The sequence below is a fragment of the Lipotes vexillifer genome, unplaced genomic scaffold (genome assembly GCF_000442215.2).
Source record: "Lipotes vexillifer unplaced genomic scaffold, Lipotes_vexillifer_v1.1 scaffold1226, whole genome shotgun sequence".
Classification (NCBI taxonomy): Eukaryota; Metazoa; Chordata; class Mammalia; order Artiodactyla; family Lipotidae; genus Lipotes; species Lipotes vexillifer.
The window spans coordinates 497,239-524,624 of record NW_006784227.1 but is presented as its reverse complement, the minus strand read 5'-3'; the positions used below and the strand labels follow the sequence as shown (position 1 = coordinate 524,624).

Genomic DNA, 27,386 nt, shown 5'->3' with positions numbered 1-27,386 from the left:
CGCTCTTCCTGCAATCGCTTCTTTGTTGCCCTTGATAACTGCACAGCAGCTTCAGTGATGACAGCAGAGGCCACTGGCAGCAAGAGCAAGCGAGAAGGAAGTGTCAGAAGGTCTCCTGGTAGCTGTCAGGACAGCGCTGACGAGCTTGGTTCCTTACCCCCTCCGCTTGGGGACTTCTAGAAATAGCTGAGTGAGGGTCTTTGAGGAGAGTCTGGATGTCCCCAGTCATGCGTGGGAGCAGCGTTTGAGAGGCCGTAGTTTTACCTCCAGGTTACTGTATTCCGCGGGACCTGATTTTAAGTTCTCAGTTTGTGAAATGGCAGCGGCTCAGAAAGGTGGGATCTGAATTCAGTGAGACATGCTTTAACTATTGGTTAAGCCCCTAACAATCACCTATCCACTCATTCATATTCCAAGATGAAAAAAGCAAAGAAATCTCCAATAAATCAATACTCTCCTCTGAAGAAAAAGTGAACAAAGAAAGTTGCTGGGGCCTCTGAATTGCCAGTGCGCCTATGATATAATTTTGTTCTTTGAAAATAATCAGCTGCCAGAATACAAAGTACCGTTTTCATTTTTTAAAAGATCACATTAAAGATCCCTCTCTTTGAGCCATTGTGGATGAAACCAGTATGCCTTGCATAGGGAAGGTGCTCAAGAACATTTTTGTGGAATTGGCTTTGAGATAGAAATATTGACTCATTCTTATCATAATAAATTTTTAAAAACTGACCTGGAAATGACTGATTCAGCCAATAACTAGCATAGGCAAAAGGTCTTCCTAGTTTCTCCAGCTGTCTCTGTGACTTACCTAGTCAACTGGAACAACTTTACTAGACTGTGAGGTCCATGATGACACAGACCCCCTATAGTTCTTTTCTTTACCTAGGACTGACACCATGAAGTCACGTTATGAGTATGTATTGAATGAAAATAAGAAAGTGGATCCTGAAAATAATTTCACTGATGACAGTAACATGAATTCTATCTTTAAATTTAGTTTTGAGTGATACATTTTAAAGTGACAAAGAAAGGTTAATTCTAAAATTTCCTTTTTAGTGATGCATTCATATGTAGGGTGTGGCATATTTATAAGTACACAAGTGACAAAACTAGTTCATGTAAACAGTGGGACTGTTTTGGTAAAATCTAAATGGCCTGCCCAATATAGGTTATGATTGGTTTATAATCTAAATGAAATCTACAGAGAAATAGAAAACCTCTAAGTCTGTGTTCTTGGTGAGGACTCTGGTTTAAGCAAAATCCAGCTATTTGTAATCCTTAGGAAACTATTTTCACACAATTCACCTATGTCACTATCTTTTGCATGAAGTATTGTGAGAGTGTTTTGAAAGGCATTTTTCTTATGTTCGGAGGTTTTGACTTTTTTCTGTTTTCTATTTCTTCTGCTGCTCCTGCTATTAGTTCTTGGGCACATTTCCTTCGAGCAGAGGTGTGGGGAGGACAGAGTAACATTTAGACCCACTCAGTTGGCCCTGGAGTGCAGTCATGTAGGCTTTTCTCTCCCGGGGACAGCTGGCTGGGCCTGTGCGGGGGGGAAAGCCCTTGGTTCACAAGCTACGTCACCTCCCCACTCTGGTTTGTCAGCTGCCTGGCAAATCTTTGTCCTTGGCCACAAGTGTCATTAGATGAGAGAATATGGGTGACTGCAAGTAAACACATCACCACTCCTAGACAAGCAATTATCAATCTGTGTTCTGTGGACGGTGAGTCATGCAAGTGTACAAAGAACAGAGGAGAACAGAAAACGAGGGGAAGGAGGGTACGGGACACCCTCCACCCTCCCTGGTTACAAATTTGGAAAATACTCACTTTGGGCATTTTTGTTGGCTTGAATGGCAGCTGATGAAAATGAAACGTCAACAAAATAAGAAGGTTGTATTGAATTACTGGGAAAGTATTTTTTCTCATGGCTGCTTGAGAAACAGACATGTACATTTTATGTACATCTTAATTTTCAGACATTAAAATTATAGGAACAGAGCCAAAATTAAAAATAACCTGTGTTTTGTACTTTCTTGATAGAACATTCCTTGACCTTCCTCTGCCCTCGCTCCCACTATTTAGTTACCATGGTGACCACCAAGGTTCACTTTTTTTTTCTGATGGGAAAAAATAACAGTGCCATATGAGGGACAAACTGAAGGCTGAACATGCCAACACAGACTGTAGTCTCATTATCAGATGCAACTTGCCTGAGTTTATCCATTACGTTTTGTTACACACATAATTAGTATTTTGCTGTATTTGTTCTCCATTTTGAAGTTCTCCTAAGTCCACATCAGGCCACTGAACAGCTATGTAATTTTTTTTTGTTTGTTTTTTTGTTTTTTTGTTGGTACGCGGGCCTCTCACTGCTGTGGCCTCTCCCACTGCAGAGCACAGGCTCCGGACGCGCAGGCTCAGCGGCCATGGCTCACGGGCCCAGACGCTCCACGACATGTGGGATCTTCCCAGACCTGGGCACGAGCCCGTGTCCCCTGCATCGGCAGGTGAACTCTCAACCACTGCGCTACCAGGGAAGCCCGGCTGTGTACTTTTGTTTATACTCTTTCCTCTCCCTGGAAAGAGTTTACTCATTCCCTGGGCCCAGCTGAAGTACCACAACCTGAGAAATGGTTGGTCCTCAGAGCTTTTCCCTCTGTCCTAATCTACAACCATTTGTCTTTGCATGTTTCCAATTTCTTGAACAACTCAGGAGTTATTCAGGATCAGGTCCAGTTAATCCTCAGATCCAAGACTGCTATTAAAGCATTTCCCAAGCTTCCTTTTATTTTTTAAATCTGTTTAAATGTCTGTTTTGTACATCAGTTATCACAGGAGAAGTCATTGGGGTATGAGCTTCCTATATTTATTGATAATGTTTGTTATTATTTAGTTAGTTTTTTTCTATTTGGGGATATAATTTATAATAAGCCTAATACATTAGGAGATTAGCATAACACTTATAATTTACAGGTAAATATACAAATGTTGGGATAAGTGATTACATTTTTAAATAATGGATTGAACTGTTAAAAAACTTATAGACCACTGTTTTGGACTATGACATTCTTGAGGGAAGGAATATGTTTGTGTGTGTGTGTGTGTGTGTGTGTGTATCCTGGCACCCAACATGGTTCTTGTGTGCTTGTTATTTTGTATACTGGTGCACAAAAAACTCTGTGGGATGAACTATAACCCAGAGTTCTGAAGCTGAGAAAGCCAGGGAGTTAATAGTACGAGATCAGCATGGTATTTCCTTGTCTTAGTTTCTACTTAAACAATTGCAGAACATCCTCTCCACTCAGGTTAATTTAAGAGGTGGTCCTCAGGGGCGGTCTGTCAGGCCCTCCACTGTCCTGTCCCTCAGCTGGCTTGATGATCTATTGATGCCTCTACCACCTCTGCTGGTTCCAACAGTGACCCTGCTGAAGTTCCCCAGATCCTCCCCCTGCCTTCTGCATGGCCAGTTCTCCAGGCAAGGCTCCAGCTCCTCACAGAGCCTCTCCTGGTACACATCTCTGTCTCCATGTGTGCCCGTATTGCAGCCCCCATCAGCCTCGGCTTTGGCCGTGTGTCTGTGGAGGTATCATGGGAGCGTATTCCCGCCATGCACAGCATTCTCTCTCCCTTGGCAAAGTGACGCTGTACTCGGTCAAACTTGTGACAGACTGCAGCTTCTTCCTTTTGGACAATTCCTTTCCAGATGGTTTCTTTGACTACCCTGCCCACCAGTCTGCTTCTTGCCTCTAGTTCTTCCCCGCGCATTTCTGCCTGCCATCCAGGCTTGTCCAGACTGGACCCAAACGCAAATGGATTCAGAAGACAGGTGGCTGGAGACAGATGAAGCTGGCAGAGTATTTGCATATAAACCCACAGGGGTATTCATTACTAGATATTTTTTTTCTTGAAACCTGAAGCTTTCTCGATGTAGCTTTTGCTTTTCTCAGGTAAAGAGAAGACTTTCTCTACTAGAAGAAAAACAGAGTACAGATAAATATATGGCAACTGACTTTTGGGTCTCAGTGTTCAAGAGGTAATGGAGAGTAGTAAGGACAGGTGTGAACTAGTGAGCAAATTCTCCATCTAACTGGGTCAGCCACCACTCAACCCCAGCTAAACGTAGCTACGTGGGAAGATGGGCCCCGTAGTGCCAGACCTTCAGATTTTTTTCAACAAGATCTGAAAATGTAGATTATTTGTGAGTCTTCTGATAAAAACTGTCTTGTTAAACACACACATCCATATCTGCAAAGAGGTTTTGGCCTCTTTGTAGCCTACAAGTTTAAACACTCAAACAGGGCCTCTGCTGGAGGATGAATGATAATCAGGCATGTAAGCAGTCAGGTAAATAGTTACAATTAACATTTTCTCCAGCCAAGTCAACCATTTCTAGTTTAGTTAGGGGAAAAGCAGAGAGTTTCTAGCTGAAAGAGGTAGATATCCTGAGGCCTCTTTGCAGCTGTCCGGACCTATCTCAACCCTAGAGTGTTGTTTCTCCGTGTGTGGTCCTGGGACCAACAGCAGTAGCATCACCTGGGAACTTGTTAGAAATGCAAACTCTCAGGCCCCATCCTAGACCCACAGAATTAGCAACTGTGGACATGGGGACCAGCAATGTGCGTGTTAACATACTCTCCAGGTGACTCTGAAGTGTGAGATCCGCTGCCCTAGGCTTGCAGAGGGAGCTGCTCTGCCTGCAGTGTGTTCCCGGGGCCCTGGCCATTGCTGTAACCCTGGGCTTCCTGGTCCCGCACCGTCAGCACCAGGTTTTAGGAGCCAAGACCTGTGTGCTGTGTGAACTCTGGGTCCAGCTTGGCTCTCCAAAGAAGGTATGTGACACCAAGGAGGACGCTGGCACATGGTAGTAGAGAAAAGGGGATCTGGTAATTGCATGTGTCGAGAGAGAAGAGAAGAAAAAAATATGTTCCTGGAGTGCTTCTTTCCCTCCCCCCGCCATGACTTCTTGTACATAGGAGAATCGCCCAGTGGTATGATTTAAAGAAAAACTGTCCTCACCCTACCTTCAATCCAGCCTCTTTAAAATGACTACTTCCCTTTTTCATTTCAATCTAGGTTTAAGACTGAGGAATACAGACTAAGGGTGGTGATGCTATGATGTGATTTAAATCTAGCCAGGTGATTTCTTAACCCCATCCTGAGAACCCAGAAGACTTAGAGTTTAGTAGATGGGTCAGGTTCGGGTTTGGGGAACACCTCGTGCAAGTCTGGGCCGGGAAGGCCCACCGTGGAGCAGAATGAGATCACCGGGATCTCATTTTTATAATTTCAATGAGAGGCATAGTGAGGAACCCAGATGGGAAAACAAGAGAGGTGCCTAGAGAGGGAGGTGGGGGGGGGGCAGAGAAAGTCCACCCAGTGGTGGTCTCGGGGCAGAGCTCCCCATGTCACCCCCTCTCTGCATCAGCCTCCTCTCCCAGGTGCCGTGTAGTCACTTCACTGTTGGAAGGGCCCCAGCTCTGGCTTCCTCCGGCCCGTGTGTGAGTCTCATTCCTTGCTTTTCTTTTTCAAAGCCAGGGCGAGAGCAATAGCGATGTGATTTAAAGGAAGACTCCTTTACCTATATTGCCTGAAAGTCCTGTAGCACCTTAAGGTTTACAAAGCTGTAACCAGTGTTATATTTCACATTTAAGACGCCCCATAAAACTCAAGGACGTAATTCTAATACTTTCTTTATGACTGAACTCAGCTTTCGTTACTCTTTGGTTACCTCTCCCATTCTCTGTGCCTCCAATCCCCACCTGAAGCAGAGACCTTAACCTGGCTATTTCCTGGTAAATTCAGTTTTATCTGGTGGTTTTTGTTTTTTTTGTTTTTTGGGGTTTTTTGGTTAAATTCAATATGCATAGCTCAATCCTAGAACAAATCAGAATTCCATTTTGGTCTTTCCTTTGCCTCCTGCTGAGCTCCCCTCCCCTGTATTTGGTACCACGCAGACACTGTGCGTCCTCTGGGGTGTTGTGAGGGCGTGGTGTAGTCTGCTAGCATGCACACCTGGTTCAGAGGGAGTGCCTTGAGGCTGTCGGGACTGGCCACATAATTTAGGGGCCCAGTGCATAATGGGAACTTGGGCGACTCTAGTTTAAAAAAATTAAGAATTCTGAGACAGCAATAGCAGAACATTAAACTGGGTGCAGGGCTGGTGCAACTGCACAGGTAACACTCCTACGAAGCGGGTTACCTGTATTCTCCCAGCCTGGCTCCTGGTGAAAGTAGTGGCTGAGGCTCTTTCTGGGCTGTTCAGTGTCTCTCCATGACTCTCAGATGCTGCAGATTCCCTGAGAGTAGCTGCGCCTTCCGTCTCATCCCATTTGGGTGGTCTGCTGTGAAGCCCTCTGCCCTGTGACATTGCCATGAGCAAGCCGACCGTCCTTCTCAGCTCCCTTCCACCCTTGCTGGCCCGCGGCCACTTCTCCATGTCCTCCACACACTTAGTGGGCGTGTCTCCATCACCCACGTTGTACAGACACATGCTGCTAAGTCTCTACTCTCTGTCTGCATACCCTGGGCATGACTAGTGCCAGGGGTTATCCTACTCTCAAATTTTAGCCTGTCAAGCTCTTGCACTTTAGATTCCTCAGACTTTGTGTAGGAAAGGAAAGAGCCAGGTAAACCTGTCCTTCCTCAACTTACCTGCAAGAGAAGAGGATGGGTATGCAGATGGCACAGTTACTGCATTCTTTTTTTCCCTAATTTTTTCTTCTCTCTTATTTTCCGGCATTTTCCTGATTACTGTACACTGGGGGAGGGGGTGGGGAGTGGCAGAAACCAGTTCCCTTTCTCCCAGTTTAAATGCATCCATCAATCATATTTGTCACGCAGACTAATTCAGGGCTGGCAAACTAAGGGCTAGGGGTCAAACCTGGCCACACCCATCCATTTATGAATTGTCTGTGGCTGCTTTCATGTTGCAATAGCAGAGTTGAGTAAATGGAACAGAGACCACACAGCCTGCAAAGCCCAAAATATTTAACATTTACCGCTTTACAGAAGAAGTTTGCTAACCTCTGGGCTAGATGATCACAGCTGAAAGCAAAGTGTCTTTGTCACTGGTGGTACCTACGTGGAGGTGCTGAGAGATGTTTGGTGACCCTGGCGGTTAATCTGCCACAGATTAATGCTTCCTGCCTTACCACTGCTAGTAGATACTTTCACACACATACGGAGAGTAGAACAGGCGTTATGATTTCACATACGCATGGTGGGTGGAACAGACATTATTACCCTTGGTTTAAAGATGAAAAAAGTACAGGTCGGAGAGCTTAAGGAACTTGTCCAGAATTACAGAATAAGTAAGTGTGGGGTTAACGGTGGGGTTGTGGATCTCTTGATTCCTTGGGCTTAGTGGCAAACATCTCCGGGAGGATTCAGTGTGTTAGAAAAACAAATGCTAAGGCTGTTGATACATGAGGTCTTGGGACACCTTTAGGTCCACCGTGGAGTTGGGTGGTACGCTGAGGTAGGGTGGCTGGAGGGTGGAGAAGAGAGGGGGTTAGGGGCCATTACGTGTTTGAAAAAATTATTCCGAAAGGTGGTAACTCATTTTCTTACATACTTCCTGCCCACAAAATGAGCCTGAAACTTCTGCACTGGGATAGCATGGCATTTTAGATAGAGTCAGTTCCTAATGCACCTTAATTAGCTAGTCACAAAATTCTCCTCTTGACTGTTCTTTCCAGCCTTCACACTCAAATAGCAACTAGGTTTATGAAGTTTGGTTAATGGCCATAGAATTCACAGCCTCTTCACACAGCATCGAAGTGAAGAGAGTCTTTAAACATCAAACACCTTTGACAATCATATGGCTTCAGTAGCATTCATAGAATGTGTTCCAATAGGGATAATTTTTACTTTTCTCCTGGCTTGGTTTATAAAGTAGCTGTGTTTGTTTTCAGTTTAGGCTCCCTATACTCTGATCTATCCCAAGACAAGGGATGCTCAGAAAAGACCAAAGTCAGGAGGAGTTCAAAACAGACACAACCCATGACTTCCTACATTACAGCTGATTTTAGGTTGCTGTTCGTTGCAGCACTATTTACAGTAGCCAGACCATGGAAGCAACCTAAGTGTCCATCAACAGATGAATGGATAAAGAAGATGTGGCACATATATACAATGGAATATTACTCAGCCATAAAAAGAAACAAAATTGAACTATTTGTAGTGAGGTGGATGGACCTAGAGTCTGTCATACAGGTTGAAGTAAGTCAGAAAGAGAAAAATAAATACCGTATGCTAACACATATATATGGAATCTAAAAAAAAAAAAGGTTCTGACGAACCTAGGGGCAGGACAGGAATAAAGATGCAGACATAGAGAATGGACTTGAGGATGCAGGGAGGGGGAAGGGTAAGCTGGGACGAAGTGTGAGAGTAGCATGGACATATATACACTACCAAATGTAAAATAGCTAGCTAGTGGGAAGCAGCTGCATAGTACAGGGAGATCAGCTCAGTGCTTTGTGACCACCTAGAGGGGTGGGATAGCGAGGGTGGGAGGGAGATGCAATAGGGAGGGGATATGGGGATGTATGTATACGTATAGCTGATTCATTTTGTTATACAGCAGAAACTAACACACCATTGTAAAGTAATTATACGCCAATAAAGATGTTAAAAAAAAAGAAGTGGTTGAGAAATTTAAAATAAAAGGCATTTAAAGGACACCTGCATACAGTTGACATAAGTGTAGGCAATTAGAACTCATGAAGTCATCGTCAGCACACGGATGGGGTGATCTGTGCAGTATTCCATCTTCTCCCTTGTCAGCATGAAGCTGTGATATCACCCAAGCCACTGCATGCCTTTCTCCGCAGGGAGGCTAACCCATCTTATTAACATCCAGCCATTGTGATTTGCCTCGCATTTCTTGAAAACTGCAATTCAATTATTTGAGAATCTTTTCTGCAGAAAGACAAACATTTTTTTCTAACAGGAAGTTTTGCACAGTTGGCTTACTAGAATAATCAGCTACTGTGCAAACTAGAATTTTTCTTAATTTGCCTAATTAAAAGAGCAATTATTGTATTTCTTGAGTCTTAGTGACTTTTTTAATTCAAAGACTCAGAAGTCAAAACACTGCAAAGGGCAAAGTTACTCTTCAGCTCCTTTAGAACCTCAAGCACTGAGAAGTAAAAGGACAGTGTCGGGGGACACTGTCGGGGGAAGAGAAGGTGGTCTTAGAAGAACAAGGTGTTACACAAGTAGAAATTAGAGGGGAAAAAATCTGCTGCAATAGTGGGATTCTATGTTAACTCTTGTTGCTTGAGACTATTTACTGAATGCTATACCCTGTGAGTAAACTTATTTCAGCCCCAGGAAATGATGGCTGCGAGTTCATTTGTGTTGCTGTGGTCTTGATATAGAGGTAAAAACTGCCATTCAGCTTCCTCCTTGCACCTGGAGAATCCAAACAAGGCTGTGTTCTGGTTCAGCCTTTCGCAGGTACTGGCCGTGCTATCTTGGGCAAATGTCTAAATCTCTCTAAGCCTCACTTTCCTTATCTTTTTAAAACAAGTAATTATAGCACCTGCTTTATGCATTGCTATTAGGATTTCATGAGACGACACTATCTATGTCAGATACTTAACCCAATGCTCAGAGCATAAGCTCCTCAGTAAAGGTCAGCTACTATTATTGTGAATAGAAGTATAATAATATTTAAGAATAATTCATCACATATAGACTGCTGAGAGAAAGCCTAAGATACTTTTCTCTGTAGCTATAGATAAAGCTCTTTTGTGAGCGAAAGGAAATGACTGATTCTTGTCAATTGTGGGGCTGGGCCTTTTCAGAAGTGATGAAATACAGGAAGGAATTCTAGTTCTGGCTAACCAGGAGTCTGGTAATTTTCCAGAGATGTTTTCTTTGTCAGATAAAACAAAAAGAGAGGCCACCCTATTTTATATTCAAAGTTTTAAAACCCTCCAATTGTACATTCATTCAGACTCAATATACAATTAAAATTTTTTTTTCTTATTTCATGGCAGTTCCCTGATCTATTGTCTTGTTTTTTTTTTGTTTGTTTGTTTTTTTTCTGGAAACCTTTTCCAGGTCTGCTGTTATCTTCCTTGAAAAATATTAAGCAGAACTCCATAAAATATTTCACCATGGTTTTAGGCTAGAGTAGAATAATATTTCTCTATTTTGCCACAGTTGTAATATTTTCCTTAAACTTTTGGTTACAACATCACTGCAGTGACTCCAACAGAGTCCCCTTTCTTGAATTCTAACATTTTGTGAAATCATTTAGAAGAATTTTCAGTTGGTCTGGGTAGATTTGTCCTAGTAGAATGAAAAGGTTTCACATAAACAAAATCCTTAGTTATTTTGAGGATTCTATTAGTGTAGATAATGAGAAGTGAAAAATCATTTAACATGGCTTGCTGCATAAATAGGATTATGAAAATGAAAGAAAATTGTAAAAAAAATTTAAGGGCAAACCTAGGAACATTTATTAACAGTATGTGCTGTTAGAATGAACGATAATCTCCTGAGAAATGTTTGAACATTTCATGAGTTGGGATATTTATAACTAGACTTAACCAAGTAAATAAGATAAGCAGAGGGAATAATCTGGCACTGATAGGGAATATACTAGTTGATTTGATGGGTCTTTTGCATCTTAAAATTCACATAACAGATGTTTTCTTTTGCCTCTGGTTTTGGGTGCTGTGGGTATTGTCATTTATGTATGAAAGAAAGAATCAGGACAGTTCAATGCTCATGTTCTGGAAGCCCCACTTGCAGCAGGCTTTTTGCCAGGCCACACTGGAAAAAGTAGGCTTTCTGTAATTTTGTGCTTTCCTTTTTGCTATGCAATATAGTTATAATTCTATAAAGTAATTTAAAAATGGAAATTATATAAATAAAATTATTGTGGTATCTCAACCTGTGCATTGGGTAGGTTCTTGAAAAAGAATATAAATAAAATAAAACCAAGAACAAACAGGAGGTGGACGGATACTTGAGAAGCATAGGAAAGATGCCAAAACCTAATTTATGCGGAAAAGAAGTTTTTGTTGGTGGTAGGGATGGAGAGTATTGTGACCAACATTGAATCATAACATAGAAAGAAAAATCTGAAAGGAGGCAAGAGCAAGGGTGAGACGGCTACGGAAAATTCAAGGTCAAGATTTGCAGGAGCTAAGGAAGATGGCAGCTGGAATGGGTGTTTAATTGCTGAGGACTTTTTTCTTTGTCCTTTTTACTTGTTCAAAGGCTCTAGAAATACTTGTTAGTTCAGTATAAATTACTCAAAATTGCTACAAATATTTTCTGATTCCTAGGATATTGTTCATCGGACAGTACACTGTTTATTGCCCAACATATGGGGAGGAAAAGGAAGAAGAGAGATGACCATAGACCTAAAAGAGGGAGGTTTGGAATAAAATTTGGTCTTTCTTTTCTTCACACCGTAGTCAGAAAATTCCATGCAAAGTGTTGCTGACTAATTACTATGCAAGGAAAAGTAAATGTATTTCATGAACTCTGTTAGGATGATTTACTTATTAAATAGAAGAATCTGTGCCCCAAATAACATTGATTCAAAAAGAAAAAAACAACAAAGCAGTTATAAATCTGATGTGAATCTTCAATTTCTTTACACCATTTTCTTGAGGAGCACTTTCTTCAAAGGATATGCATTGGGGCGAAGCAAAAGCATTCTTGGCTTCATTCAGAAAGTTTGTTATTTACATGTCGCAACCTTCTTTGGCTGGTTTAATAATGAAATTGATATAAGAGATTAATAGGAGAAAAACAAATTTAATTTTATACATACAGGAGTCCCATGAAAATCTGAGACCTGAATGGCAGCCAGGTAATTGAAGCTTAAATAAAACCTTGAGCTAAGGAAAGGGGTATGGGTCTGGGGATACAAAGGGGAGGAAGGCCGTTCACAGGAAGGCAGGGGAAATGTTTGAAAAACAAATGTTGCCCTATTACAGATTACGTTTCTTAGGTAAAACGTATCTCTCTTCCTGGTATAGACCCTCTTTCCAATGTAAATTTAGGCAGTTGATGGGGAGGAAATGAGCTTTACCTGAGTCTGCTGGGTTTTGATTGCCTTTAGCTCAAAACAATCCACATGCCAAAGTGGCATATTTGGGGTCATGTATTCTGCCCCCACCCCTAACTAACTATTAAGAAGCCTGCAGGGGCTTCCCTGGTGGCGCAGTGGTTGGGAGTCCACCTGCCGATGCAGGGGACACGGGTTTGTGCCCCGGTCTGGGAAGATCCCACATGCCGCGGAGCGGCTGGGCCCGTGAGCAAAAAAAAAAAAAAAAAAAAAAAGGAAGCCTACAGAGTGCCAGATGCCTTTCTGTTATCTGCCTGCTACTCCTGTGAGCACAATGGACAGAATTTGGCCAACTCTGACTAAATGTTTATTTACTATTGTTCAACTCCGGGACTTTTAACACATTAAGTCTGTAATGGTCCCTGTTCAGACTACATCCTGTTTTCGTAACCTGTATCCTTAATAATTAGCCCTGTTGCTTCTCAGAAAGGTTTTTAAATGAGTCATCATTTTACAAGGTCTGCAGCAGGTTAATTATTTTGGGAAGAGTATTTTTGCTTAGCAACCTAATTTCAGTTGCTGTGTGAGTTTTGCAAGAGTGCCTATGGAAGAAGACAGATGAATGAATTGCTCCAACTCTGTAGTATGAAGTGAAAAAACATGAATTTAGAAAACATTTCTAAAACTGTCTGGGTCACCTGCTTTCCAGGGTGGCCCCTTCACTTCCAATTTACATGTGTTTAAGAACTTAGAAAAAAGCCATATAGAGAGTAAGTATTTAGGGTCACACCTGGGTTCAAATCCTAGCTCTTCTATTCCCTAGGAGTAGCTGTGTGATCCAGAAAAAGATATTTAATCTCTTTAAACCTCAGTGGCCTCACGTGTAAAACTGAGAATAATAGCACCCACTAGGGTTGATGTGAATATTAATTTAATTCAGATGTTGTATGTAAAACAGTGAGAGCTATTAGAATACAGAAGAGTATGAATGTCACTAAATGTGTTACATGAAAGTCTGTTCCTGTCTGGACTCTATCTCCTACTAAGTAGAATAAAGTGGTTTAAAGTGGATATTATTGAGGGCAGGCTTGGTTACACTATTGAGAAATTATGTTTTCCTCCTTATTACATGTTGTCCAATTCCTTTCTAAAACATTTCTTGACTAGTTTGCTACCTCTGAGTACTTTTGCAATCCTGAGATAGAACAGGTGCTGACGGCTGACTTTGTTGTGGAGGTAAAGATAGGTAAATGCCACTTTCTGTGTGTTTGCAAATATAATTAAGTGCATGTAATATATAGATAGATATGCATTTGTCCTATTTTACAAATATCCTAATGCTATAGATCCTATCAAAGATACAGGAAATCCAGGGAAAAAAGACACAAGCACATTGCTAGAGTCAAACACAAATGTTACGTATGATTAACTTTCAGACATTACCATCTTACTTCCCGTGCCTTGGGAAATATTTCCTGGAACTTCCATTAATGCATGATCTAAATTGAAGTTGTTAAATCAATATTTGATGTACCATCCCAAAGAGCCTTAAGATCTAAAAGAGAAAATTATTTCAGATCAAAGAAATTCACATGTGGCATGGAGCCATAGGGAGTCACAATTCAATTTGGGAAGCCCATGTGTCTTAGCTATGATGTGTAACAGGTCAAGAGTTAAATTTGAGACTGTGGGGGGAGGAAAAATAATTTTCCCTTTACCCTTCTAAGATTCTTGGCTGATATAACCCTGTAATAAAAATACAGATTAGTAGGAGAAAACAAACAGAAGTTTAATAACACGTATACCTCCGGTATACATGGGAGAGACCCAGGAAAACCACGTAACTCTCTGAAATGGCCCAAGCCATCACCTTAAATACCAGCTTCAGCTAAAGACAAAAGAAAGATGTCGGGAGTTGGGGAACCACTTTTGAGAGGTTATGAGGAAACCACAGTAAACAAGGAAAGCATCGTAAATGCAGATTTAAGTCATTGCCTTCTGCATTGATAAGAGTTTCTAGAGATTTTAGAGTCATCCTTCTCTTCCTGGTCCAGCGAGGGAGACACCCTTACAGAGATTTCCCTTATAAACGTAAATATGTCTTAAAAAAAGGGTAATTTCTACCCAGGTTTCAGAGCTTCTCATGTATCTGCTGTTTCTTAAAAATAATGAGCTTAAAGTAATCAATATGCCAAAGAGGCATATTCAGGGTGGTGTATTGTGCTGACATTCAAAACCTTCTATTCGTCTCGTCCTTTTTTTTTTTGGCTTGGGGTTTCAGTCAGCCCACTCTGCCACAAACAAGCTGTGAGAAAATACAGTAGGTCTGCTCTAAAGTGCTCTGGTTTCCATTACAAAGAAACATTTATTCTTTGTTCACCAGCAAAGCACAAAAATGCTCTAAAATTTCAGGAACTAATCACTGAGTAAACCAGAAAACACGGCGCTAGTATTAAGGACCACATTTTCAGTTTATAGTATTCAAAATTAGGGTGCTATAGGAAGTTCACACACACACAAAAGGGTCCATCTGGTTGTAAGGGTTCAGTTCAAAAAAGGAGCATGAATGTAGATTTCAAGATTTGTTAGAAGAATTGAATGTTCACTATCTAAAAGGAAACATCACACTGTATTTATTTTTCTATTATAAACCTAGTGTTTTGAAAAGCTTTCCTTGGTTTCTTAACTATGGTTGGGTTCATAAAGGAAATTTACTTTCAGAAAACAAGTCTCTGTATTTTCTCTGGAATGAGTAATGAAAATCTTGCTGCTTAGCTGTTCAAGGGAAAGACTATTTATACTGTGAGTTTTAAATAAGCCCATGCACCAAGCTACTCTATTTAAGGGTTTAGGCGAGTTTTGTGGTACCACCCCCAGGATATTAGAGCTATCTTCCCTGAACTTGGAGGCTTAGCCTTTGAGCTCAGTGTGTTTGTTTGTATCATTCCTGTTAGTCAAGTTCTTTTGCTCAGAGATTGACCCAGACTCTGCAAAGCGTTCAAAATGGAATGACTCAAACGTGCTCCCCATGGGACAGATTAACTGCTGTTTTGTCTTTTTTTCTTTATTTTACCTCAAAATATTTTTTAAAATTTTGATTTTGAAATTGATCTGTTTTCTCCCAATTCTTTGTACTCTTGTTCTTATTACTGTAAATGACTGACATTAAAACCAAAAAACACCTGCTTTTGAAAAAGAGGCTATGGAAAAATAGAATTCCATATCACTAAAAACTACCCCCCCTTCCCTTGGCTTTTCCCTTTTTCTCTCTCTACTTCAAGCCCCGCCAGCCCTCACTCTATGTGGATTTTTCTGCACATTGTGACTTCCAACTTGTTCCTGGCAGGGTTTGAGGTTTGCATTTTCTGATAGACAATTTAGAATCATTTAAAAAAAATAACCTTTTTATTTTACAAAAGCTTTAGATTCACAGAATTATTGCCAAGATAATACTGGGGGTTCCCATACACCCCACCGCCAGTTTCCTCTGTAATTAACACCTTACGTTAGTGTGGTACATTTGTTATAATTAATAAACCAATACTGCCACATTATTATTGACTAAAGTCCATGTTTTATTCATAGTTCCTCAATTTTTCCCTAATGTCTTTTTTCTGTTTCAGGATCCCATCCAGGATGCCACATTATGTTTAGTTCTCATGTGTTCTTAGCCTTCTCTTGGCTGTGACAGTTATTCAAATTTTCCTTGTTTCTGATGACCTTGATAGTTTTAAAAATTACTGGTCAGGCATTCTGTAGAGTGTCTCGCAGTTGGGATCAGCTTGATGTTTTTCTCATTGTTAGACTTGGGTCATGTTTTGGAGAAGGAAGATCATTCTTATCACATTCTATCAAAGATACTTGATAGAATCAGCAGTGCTATCAACGTGGCTTGGCCTTACTGATGTTGACCTTGATTACTTGGCTTGAGATGTTTGTGAGGTTAGAATCACATTTCCATTTTTTCCTGAAGGTGTTCAAAGTATTTTCCTGTAGTTTTTAACGGCACGTTCATTAAAGCTATAAGGAAGCTAACTTGGGACTGATCCTTTGGTTTTTCTTTCTTGGTGATGTTGTAAAGCTGCTATTAGTTTCTAAGTAGTTAGACAAAAATAATTTCAGTGGTGGTAAAAACATCTTGTCTTTTTTCATGTGTTGTAGGTGGGAATGAGATCCCGAAACCAGGGTGGTGAAAGTTCATCCAACGGGCATGTCTCCTGCCCCAAGTCCTCCATCATCAGCAATGCTGATGATAAAAGTCTCTCGGAAGATTCAAAAAAGAAGAACAAATCAAATAGAAAGGAGGAAGATGTCATGGCCTCAGGAACTGTCAAACGACACCTAAAACCATCTGGAGAAAGTGAACGAAAGAATAAGAAATCCTTGGAGTTATCCAAAGAAGACCTCATCCAGCTATTGAGTATAATGGAAGGGGAGCTGCAGGTAGAGTCCAATTTTTTCAATTGTTGTGTCTCTAGTCTGAAGGTATAAAATAAGAGATTATGAACCTGTCTACCTCACTGGATTGTGAACTTCATGGGGAAAAGGACTGTTTTCCTTATTCATTCCTGCATCCCTAGTGCCTGGCACAAGTTTGCACTGAACACGTTTTTCGTTGAATGAACGAATAAATGAATAGATGCAGATTCCAACATCAAGCTTCTCTAGAAGCAGAAAATTTCTTCATGACATAATTTTGATAATAATTTAACACTTAGTAGTAGGTAATCAATGAGAATATCTAATTTAGCCCTTGACTGTGGTTGCAAACTGTGAAAAAGTCATGATTATTAGAAGGCAGAGTTAAGATCAATTGCTACTTTTGCTTTTTTCCAGAAGGTAGAGTAAAAGAGAGATAAAGAGGTAGAGGGAGAGACAGAGAGACAGAGAGAAACAGAAGGAAACTTTGTTTAAGCCAGTCTTACTCTTTTCTCTCTTTTTTGTGAATTTCAACTTTAATTTTCTACAAGGTCATAGGAGTTGAGATGCACTCAAATCAGCAGAGCATTGTATTGTGAAAACTTGATACTTTCACAAAGCATTTTCAAGTCTATTATCTCATTCGATGTCAATAATAATGTGGGTATCATTATCTATAATTTATAATGAGGAGACAGGCCCAGAAGGGTTAATGGGTTGTCCAGATCTCATCTTAGGTCTCCTGATTCTTGGTCCAGGGCATTTTCCCCTGTCCATCCCCACCACCTTCTGTGGCTGCCAGGTCCCCCACTAAGAGAATGTTTTTAAGGATCCAAGAGGGAGCTGGGATTCTTCTGAGTTTCTGAGCCTTGGACAATTATATTTCTCCAAGTGGGGAAACAATAACATTTTTTTTTTTTTTGAGGAGAGGATGATTTAAGAGTGAGGTTGCTGTTTTCCTTTTTGTTTTTGTTAGGTTCTTAACTTGGATAAGCCTCTAGGGGAATACTAAAAATTGAATGAGATGAAGCCTTTGTTTGGTGCTGCTAGCATCAGACATATTACTTGCAACCTACCCTAAACTAGGGGGATCTGATCTGTTCCTGTTCTAATCTGTGAGTGCCTACAGATAAGGAAACCCCTGGGGTAAAGAGAAATAGAAAACATGCAAAACTCAAATTAAAAACAAACAGGTGCGATTGAGCTTACCATTTATAGGCTGAGCAAAATCACCTTTGCATTTCACAGCAAAAGATGAAAATTTACAGAGCACCACCATTACTAAAAATAGCTTCACCACTGCCAGAAATGTGGTTATTGTTCTATTAACATTTATTGTTTAAGGAGGCAGAGTATATTAGTCCAATTTTTTAAGCTGCTCCCAGCCTACAGCTATTGACCTGAGTGGAAGGTACAACAGTGACCTAAGAAATCTTCACAAAGCACTTGTCATCAGCTTATTTCCTCCAGGCATGGTGGCTTGTCTGAAGCCTGTGGCTCTTCTAGACTCTAACTTCTGTAGAAGGATGTTATATCCTGGTAGATTGTGGACCATATTTAAGATTCACGTGGCTTTTATGTTCATGGTGTTTCCAGATATGGTTCCAGAGCCTAGGCATGCAAAATACAAGCCCATACACCCGGGACATTAAAGAAATTAAGTAGAAGGTGCCAAAGAAATGCATTTTGCTCTCCTTTAATCTTTGTGAATAGGATACCTTTAGCAGCAATACATAAGGAAAGAGTGTAAGATATTTGTAGGGGAGTCAGTGGAGAAATGAAGGACCTGATATTATAAGGAATTTCATGGTGAGTTCATTTGCAAAGCAAATAATCCATCCCCCCATATCTTTATACGCACACACATACATATGTAAGTATCTGTACTTGTAAATGCAGATTTTGCAATACTAGATTTGTTAAAAATGAGACTGTTCCTATATTTAGAGGAATATTTATATTTCCCATATTTACATTTCATCGTCACAGGAGGGGGTGTGTGTGTTGTAGCTAAGAGTGGGAGGGAGTCGGCATTAGCAAATGTGAGTGGGCTGGTGAAAATGTGACAGCTATGGGCCAGGTTTGCCACAGTAGAGACAAACAAAAAAAAAGTCTAAAGATCTGGTGCTGAGAAGAGAGACAGAGAGTTTAGGTACCCTCGGCTCAGGCCTGTATGCTCTTCAGCTTGACATTTATGAGCAGTTAGTGAGTTGTCTCCCAGATCTCAAAGGCCACCTATCACCTCCCTTTATGGAACAGCTGTGTTATGACTCAAATACTCTTCCTCTGCATGTGCTGTTCCGAGGTTCCATAAAGTATCAGGGCTGACAAGCAGCTCTGAGGTGTCTATCCACCTCCTTTATATTTCAAGTGTGAAACTGACACTCAGACAAGTTATGTGACTTCCCCAAGGTCGTACAGCAATTTAGTTAACGTTTGCTCCAGATCCAGATTCTGTGTCTCTCAGTTCAGTTTCCCTTCCTTTATAACATTTCCACTCGGGGAATGTGCAGGGGTGGGCTCTATGACCTTTATATTTATTCTTCGTCTTCAGGATTTCTTTGAAGTAGACTCACTCTGTGAACTCCAGGGCCAAAGCCATTTTGTGAAATGATGAGAATTTTTTTTTTTTTTTGCGGTACGCGGGCCTCTCAACGCTGTGGCCTCTCCCGTTGCGGAGCACAGACTCCGGATGCGCAGGCCCAGCGGCCATGGCTCACGTGCCCAGCCGCTCCTCGGCATGTGGGATCTTCCCGGACCGGGGCACGAACCCGTGTCCCATGCATCGGCAGGCGGACTCTCAACCACTGCGCCACCAGGAAAGCCCGAGAATTTTTTAGGTAAGAGAACGTGAGGAAGGTTTCTTTCACATCAAGGAAGTGGACCATGACCTGAGCCTTGCATTTTGGTGTGATCTCAATCTTGAGAAAACTGGGGAGGCGGGGAGGAGTGTCACATGGCCACGGGCTGGGCACCATGCAACCCTGAGGCTTCATATTCACTGATCTATGAGGGTCAGCCTTGTGGGGGACTGGAACCACGGGTCAAAATCAGGAGGGTGACACACAGAGAATAAGGCTTATAATATTGGGGAGGTGAGACCGAGATCAAGTCTGCCTGTAGGAGATGTACCCTGGGAGTGACTTGGGGGGAAACTAGGAGATGGAGGTTCACTCAGGCTCTTCATGCCAGTTTTCTTTTTCTTAGGCTTCTTTTTGATCTCACTCATTCTCTTTGTCTCCATAGCCAGGGTTTTGGACATTATAGACAATTCTCTGTGTTTTCTGGTACCAGTACTCTGCCGTCTTTGGAATCTGTTGTGCGATCTATGGGAATTTGTTGAACCAACATTGTAGACAGTATGACCTTTGACCTTTATTGTTAGCTTTGGCTTTTTGCAAAATTTGCAAATTGGCTGGTTTTTTGTTTGTTTTGTCTTGTTTTGTTTTTGCCAGTGAGGTGTCCAGTGAACTCTTGAAGTTCACCTTCACAACATGCATTAGAAATGGAGTTGCTCCTCCCAGGGATTTTTGCATTTTAAGGAGTCTTGTCTGGAACTGGTCATGTCATTCCCTTGGTCTTGGAGAGTGATGTCTTCCAGACTTTTCAAGCCACACCTTAGCAGATGCAAGCTCGCCATTTCAGCACAATTACTGGCCGGCATTGCCTGCATAGAAGCAGCTGGGATGGTTTCCATGATTACACTTCGGTCCTTGACTGCTTCCAGTAACAAGTACTTTCTAATAAATTGGAACATTTTTACTCTCTGGGTGAAAAACTGCTTACATATTTCTTAGACTAAACTGAAAATAATGAAATAGTACACCCAGACCATCACTTGGGCATCATGATTAATTTCCCCTTGTATTTGTCCAAAAATAGTGCTTTCAAGAAGCCAGTCAATTTGGCTGAACTAAAAACGACAAAAGTTCAAAGGAAATGGTACTTACATCAAAAAGCCATAACACAGAATACTTGGCAGAAGGATATTCTTGTAGAATAATTCAAAAGCAGGATACTAATTGATTCTTTTTCTTGATGAAAAAAAAATCTAGCTCTTTTATATAGTCAATTCCCTTGATATAGCCACTCAAATACATATTAGAAAAACCAACCTCAAATTGACTTTCGTCATATTTTCCTTTGTCCTTATAGTTAGTTCTCTTCCAGCTGTGCGTAAGGAGGCTCAGGGAAAACAAGATAATGTAACTCTACAGTGCGCTACTATTCCACTGGGCTTTGGTGTTCGCCAGGCTGAGTCAGAGGCAGAGTCACTACACAGTGAGAAATCTTCCTTCATCTGGGTGACTGGCAGAAGGAGTTGTTGTATTCCAAAGATAATTTATGAAACAGATAATATTGTTACTGAAAGCTCAGCTTCTCTGTACACCAGTGCCGAATCGAACTGAATCAAATCGAATCGAGACAGAGTTCTGGGTGAAATAGAAAAGGAGAGCTTTATTACTTTGCCAGGCAAAGAGGGACACAGCAGTCTCCTTTCTCCAAAACCCATGAGGGGTTGTGTCCCAACCCAAGAGGATTTGATAAGGAGTTTTACAACAGTACTTCCCAAGGATGGAGTTGCTGGCAAGATTAGGGTGTGTGCAGGGTCTCAGGTGGTCGGCCTCCTAATCTTTTATTTAGTTATTTATGGCTGCATTGGGTCTTTGCTGCATGCTGGCTTTCTTTAGTTGCGGCGAGCGGGGCTACTCTTCGTTGCAGTGCACGGGCTTCTCACTGTGGTTGCTTCTCTTGTTGTGGAGTACGGGCTCTAGAGCACAAGCTCAGTAGTTGTGGTGCACGGGCTTAGTTGGTCTACGGCTTGTGGAATCTTCCCAGACCAGGGCTCCAACCCGTGTCCCCTGCATTGGCAGGCCGATTCTTAACCACTGTGCCACCAGGGAAGTCCCCAGTCTCCTAATCTTGATGAGCTTCTCTTGTCCCTTTAATCTTGCCTCAGGTGGTTTCGTGGCTGCGCCTCCCTTGATTAGCAGCTGCTTGAATCTGCCCTTTGGAGCTCAGGGAAGGTCACGGAGGCTGGAGTCTTGCCTACAAGAAACGGGGAACAAAAAAGGCCTCCATGCCTGGGAGCCCCACAAGGCCCCGCTCTGTTTCAATATGCCTGTGTATTGTTAGAAGTTTCCTCTGTTCTCTCCTTTTGGGGCTCCTAGCCATTTTCTTTAATATTGTTCACTAGTTTGTTCTTTTTTAACCTCACTACTACCTACTATAGGTGAGTCCTCTGTCCACTCTTTTCTCTCACCAAGAGAGTCTATTCATTCTTAAGGCATTAATTAATTCAAAATTGATTGATTTTCCGATATTTAAGAAACTGGAGGTCTGACAAATGCAAAGGTGAGTAATAATAGTACTCATAGCTCAAATCTGATGAGCTCCAACTATGTGTCAGGCGTGGTTTTTGGCACCGGCTATTACAGCAGTCATGAAGAAAGAGCTCCCAACCTGTAGGACAGATGAGAATGTATAGGAATGAATATTTTGTAGGGTAACTGCAATGCAAACTATGGGAGTACAAAGGTGGGAAAGATTGTGAAAATCTCAGGAGATGAGTGGAGGAAAGTTTCACTGAAGAATTGGACCTTGAAGGATTGGTAGGTCTTGGACAGGCAGAGAGGAGCTTAGGGACCACCCTGAGCAGAATCAAACACTGAGCGGGTGGAAAAGTATGGGTCGTGTTCATCAGTGAACAGTCTGCCTTCTGTGGAGAAGTATTCGGTGGAGGGAAAACTGCACCTCCATTTGGAGACCACAAATAAGACATCTGAAAAACAACCGTCAGCAGGGGTGAAGAGGTGGAGGATGCAGAATCCAAGGGAGTCAAGACTGTCAAGAAGGACAGAAAGGTTGCTTCAGTCCAATCAGCAGAGAGTTTCAGTTGGATATGACTGAAGAGTGTTTGTTGGGTTTGTGGGTCTGGAGGTCATTGGGAACGTTTACCAGGGCAGTTTCAGTGAGTGTAAGCCTACTGTCAGTGGTTGCAGAAGTGAAGGGAAGTTAAAGAACTAGAGGAATGGGCTTCCCTGGTGGCACAGTGGTTGAGAGTCCGCTTGCCGATGCAGAGGACACGGGTTCGTGCCCCGGTCCGGGAAGATCCTACACTCCGCAGAGCGGCTGTGCCCGTGAGCCATGGCCGCTGAGCCTGCGCGTCCGGAGCCTGTGCTCCGCAACGGGAGAGGCGGCAACAGTGAGAGGCCCGCGTACCGCAAAAAAAAAGACAGAACTAGAGTAACATGTTCTAGTGAAAATCCAGGAACTTAGAAAATCTTTTTTTGTCTGGAAGGGTTAATCAGATTTTTTTTTTTTTTTTTGGACACAGCCAAAGAAGCTAAATTTCCCTTTTGTTTAGCATAGCAGTAAATCACTTGTCTGGCACAGAGTATGCCCTTAGTACCTTTGATGACTTCCTGCTTTGAAATCACCATGCTGCTTTTCTCTATTTGGGGGCTTTAAGTGAAACGTGGGAGTATTAAAAAGTAAAAGGCTAGAACTGCATAACTTGAATGCCAGGTCCTGCAGGGAAGTGTTGTAGAACCCAGATGGTTTGGTAGTTGACCTTATTAGTGTTGACTCTGAGCCTTTGTTTACTCCCTGTCTGTGTATTTCCTGCTTTCTGGGGCTGTTGTGATTACTACACTCAGCCGATGTAGATGTTAGATAATGAAGGAGGAAAAAAATAGGATGGTAGCTAGAAGGAAACTCAGGTGAAGGGAGTGTTTTTAATGATGAAAGAGACTTTACGTGTTTTTGTGTTAAAGGGTTATAGAACCAAAAATGAGCAGAGTCAAAGATATGGGAAACAGCAAGGATTTTTGATGAAGCAATGTCTTGAAGGAGGGAATCAAAGGTATGGTTTTGTTGCAGGAAGGGGGACCTCTTCCAGAGCCCGAGCGTGGGCTCTTGTCTAACAGCCGGAAATGAATTGTCCGAGGAGACACACGTGCCGACAAAGCAAGAGACGTTATTGGAAAGGGGAGCCTGAGCGGAGAGCAGCAGGGTAAGGGAACCCAGAAGAACTGCTCTGCCGTGTGGCTCGCACTCTCGGGTTTTACGGTAATTGGGTTAGTTTCTGGGTTTTCTGTGGCCAGTCATCCTGACTCAGGGTCCTTCCTGGTGGTGCACACATCACTCAGCCAAGATGGATTCCAGCGAGAAGGATTCTGGAAGGTTGGTAGGACATGTGGACCGGTGTCTCCTCTCTCCTTTTGACCTTTCCCTAATTCTTCCAGTTGGCCGTAGCTTGTTAGTTCCGCGTTCCTTACCAAGACCTTCTGTTGTAAGAGAACTGCTGCAAGTGGTTCCTATCTTGTCTGACCAGGGCGGGCACTTTCGTTCAGTAGTTCCCCTCACAGTCTGGGGGCTGACCTTGGTTTTGCTCTTGAAAAGGAGGGAGAGCCTTCATCTTCTGTGACAGAGAGAAGGAGAAAGAATGGGTGGGGATAAATATACCGTTTGTAGAGGAAGGTGGGCAATTGAGGGAGATCTCCCCAAAGCCTCGGCTTTCTCAGCAAGGAAAAGACAAAGTGATATTCTGCTGAAAATAAGGAGATGGGACCAAGCAGTGATCTTAAGGATAAAGATGTACATGCCGTATCGCTACAGAGGGGAATGTCAAAAGAAGGAGACTGTGGACAAATAGGAACATTAAAGAGTAGAGTTGAGGACTCAGCCAGCAGAGAGACCGTGTGTGTGCAGTGGCAGCAGTCTGTCTAGAAGCCTTGAGTGTACAGGGGAGATATATTTTATAGCTCTGGATCTGGGGTTGAAGTTGTCCCAGTGGGTGCAGTGAAAGGACAGAAATGAAAGAAAGTGGAGTGTATTGGTGAGACAGTGCCCAGCAAGGAAGCAACATCCATGGGAGCATGTGCCAGAGAGGGCTGGAGGGACCTGAAGCTGGACTTTTTGCCCTTACGTTTTCTGTGTGGTGTGGTTTTAACTAACGCAAGGTCTCGGGTGCGGTCCTGGGAGTGGAAGTGAAGGCGATTAGAATTAATGAGGTCAAGGAATGGTAAAGTGAAGATATTGGCTAAAGTCGTGAATGTTGACACCTCCTAGGATGATGGCAGGATTTGGAGTGGAGAGTGAGTCTGTATCATTTAGTAAGTATGAGGGCTGGGGAGCAGAAACTCAATAGATAATTGCTACCAGACTATTTCGTCTAAAATGCTTCTCTGATCATGTCATGCTGGTGCTTAGGAATTTACAAGAGGTCTCTAGACCCTGTCAGATTGAAATCTAAACTGATCAGACTGGTCCGTAAAAACTATTTATTAACAGGCTCCCCACCCACTCACCCCCACCCACCCTACCCCCCCACCCTCCCATAGCCATTAACTCTCTTTTTTTGTTTTCCTTAACTTGATCCCGACTATCCAATCAGGCAGTCTCAAATTCTTTCCCAGCCCTGACCTAGACACTCACACATACAATCTCAAATACTAACACCATCCCAGTGTTTTTTCCCTTAAGCTTCTTTATATGTTTCTTCCACCTTAAGACTACTCACAGGACAGAAATTGGGGATCTTTAGGAAAATTCAGGGCATGTATTTGTCCTTATTCTATCCTATACTCCCTTCATGTACTAGTCAACGTTTCTTTTTTTCCTTTTTTATTTAAGGCTATTTTTTATAGCAGTTTTGGGATCACAGTAAAACTGAGAGGAAGGTACAGTGATTTTCCCCTATGCTCTCTGACCACATGCATAGCCTCCTGTTATTATCAGTGTCCCCCACCAGAGTGGGACATTTGTTACAACTGATGCACCTACATGGACACATCATAATCACCCAAGGCCTGTAGTTTACCTTAGGGTTCATTTTCGGTGTTGTATACTCTATGGGTTTGGAAAATGTATTATGACATGTATATTCTGTTATTAGCATCTTACAGGGTATTTTCACTGCTCTTAAAATCCTCTGTGCTCCGCCTATTGATCCCTCTCCCAACCTCTCACAGATTTCTTTTAGGGACCACCAAAGGCTTACCTCCTCTGTGAAGTATTTTCTAATTAATTACTTGCTCCCTGACACTTGTCTTTCTCCTGTCCTGAAATCCTACATTATTTTGGTATAAATATAAACCATAGCTCCCATACATACACATTCCCCAAGTGTTTTATGTACTTACTCATATTTGCTGCCTGAAACAACTTGAGAGAAGGGGTTGTGTCTTCTGCTTCTTTCGTGTGCCTCATTGTACCTAGAAAAGGGCCGGACACATCATTGTTTGTCTACCGGTAACTGATGATTAATCTCAGAAGGTCCTAATATTTGTACACCCTATGAGACAGTCATAAAATCCATTTTTTAATGTCTGCAAAAGACTTTGAACTATATAGAGAAAGTGTAAGTTCATAGTACACAATGTTATTGATTTAACAGTAATGGTCCCAAATGTTTACAGTGATGTTCCTACTACCATACTAAGATTTTACTTTTCTGTCATCTTTAACGAGAGATGTCATAACTCCACTGGGAATGGTAATAATCTGTTCAGATGGAATTACCTAGAGCAACCAAGCACGATAGGTTTATCCTACAAGAGTTCCATTTATCACTTTTTTCCTTAGGGATGGGTTTTCTTTTCCTTAGTGAGTTCCATTTGTCACACGGTAAGGCTTCCCATGGAATCTCTGTGCTTCTGAAGAATGAGGCTTTTAGTTACTCTGCATGACTTTTTAAATTGATGACTCACCTGCACTTAATATGCTCCATCTTTAGAATCTTGGGCTGAGGTCACTCTGAGCGAGGCTGCCCAGTGAAACCTCATACCACCAAAATGGTCAGCATGCTGAGAATGGTAGGTCTTTGCTAAGTTTAGGAAGCAGCAAAGAGACAGGTTACTTTCTGATTAAAATCAAGACCAGATCTGATTCTTTGTTGAATATGATGCCTCAGAATCTCATGTATCCAGTAGGATTGTCAGTATTTTGGCAAAGAGTTTTGGTGTCTGATTTTCATTGTTAGGCAGAATATTTTTAGTGCTTCTAATAGAATCAGAAAGTTGGCTTCTCTGCACTGAGAATAAGGTACTCATAGGCGAGAAGCTTGATTTTATTGAGAAATGTTAAAAAAATTAATAAAGAAAATGTCCCACAAAAAAATCTTTTTATTATTTTATGAAACTTTGGACATGTGCATGTGAAAGATGCAGAGTCCTCCCATAAATGACTATAGCCTGTATTTTTTTCAGTGAAAATGGTCTCGTTTACTTTTAGTAAAACAAACCACATCTAAATATCCAACTTATCTATGTAAATATTTCTCAATTATTTGGGCATGTTCACTTATTACATGGAGCTGTTTCTAAATGAAATTAGAGTTTGTACAGATAACTGTTATGAGAAATGTGTGTTAAATGGAGTAAGATTGGGGGCATAATAGATTTGTGATTCCGGAAGAGATGTCAGTTAGAATACTGACAGGTCAGACGCTCAGGGGAGAGGTAAGATCCAGACCTGTGGTGTCCAAAAGAACTTTCTATGAAGAAGAAAATGTTTTATATCTGTGCCGTCCTATATGGCAGCCACTAGCCACATGTGGCTTGTGAGCATTTAAAATATGGCTACTATGGCTGAGGAACTGAATTTTAAACTTTATTTAATAATAATTAATTTAAATAGCCACATGTGGCTAGTGGCTACGACACAGATATAGAGAAACAAACAGGGCACTCATCTGAAGAGACAGTAGTTGAAACCAAGGGATAGAGAATAAAAGGAAAAAGTCAAGCCCAAAAACAGACCCTTAGAGAACAACTATGGTTAAGAGGAGGAGAGAGAAAAGAACTGGTCAAAAAGGAAGAGAGGGGGCTTCCCTGGTGGCGCAGTGGTTGGGAGTCCGCCTGCCGATGCAGGGGACACGGGTTCGTGCCCCGGTCCGGGAAGATCCCACATGCCGCGGAGC

At 41.9% G+C, this 27,386-nt stretch overlaps 1 protein-coding gene across 2 annotated transcripts in view; it reads left to right on the top strand.

Moving 5' to 3' along the window:
- The window catches only part of FILIP1 (filamin A interacting protein 1), a 192,432-nt gene that overhangs the window by 79,369 nt on the left and 85,677 nt on the right, over window positions 1–27,386 (top strand). The window contains exons 1-2 of one of the 2 annotated variants that reach the window (XM_007456600.1): window positions 11,483–11,494; window positions 16,205–16,486. In XM_007456600.1, the coding sequence (XP_007456662.1) occupies window positions 11,483–11,494; window positions 16,205–16,486 (294 nt within the window). Of the gene's footprint in view, window positions 1–11,482; window positions 11,495–16,204; window positions 16,487–27,386 lie in introns of those variants that run through there. The other variant, XM_007456599.1, reaches the window with a different exon arrangement.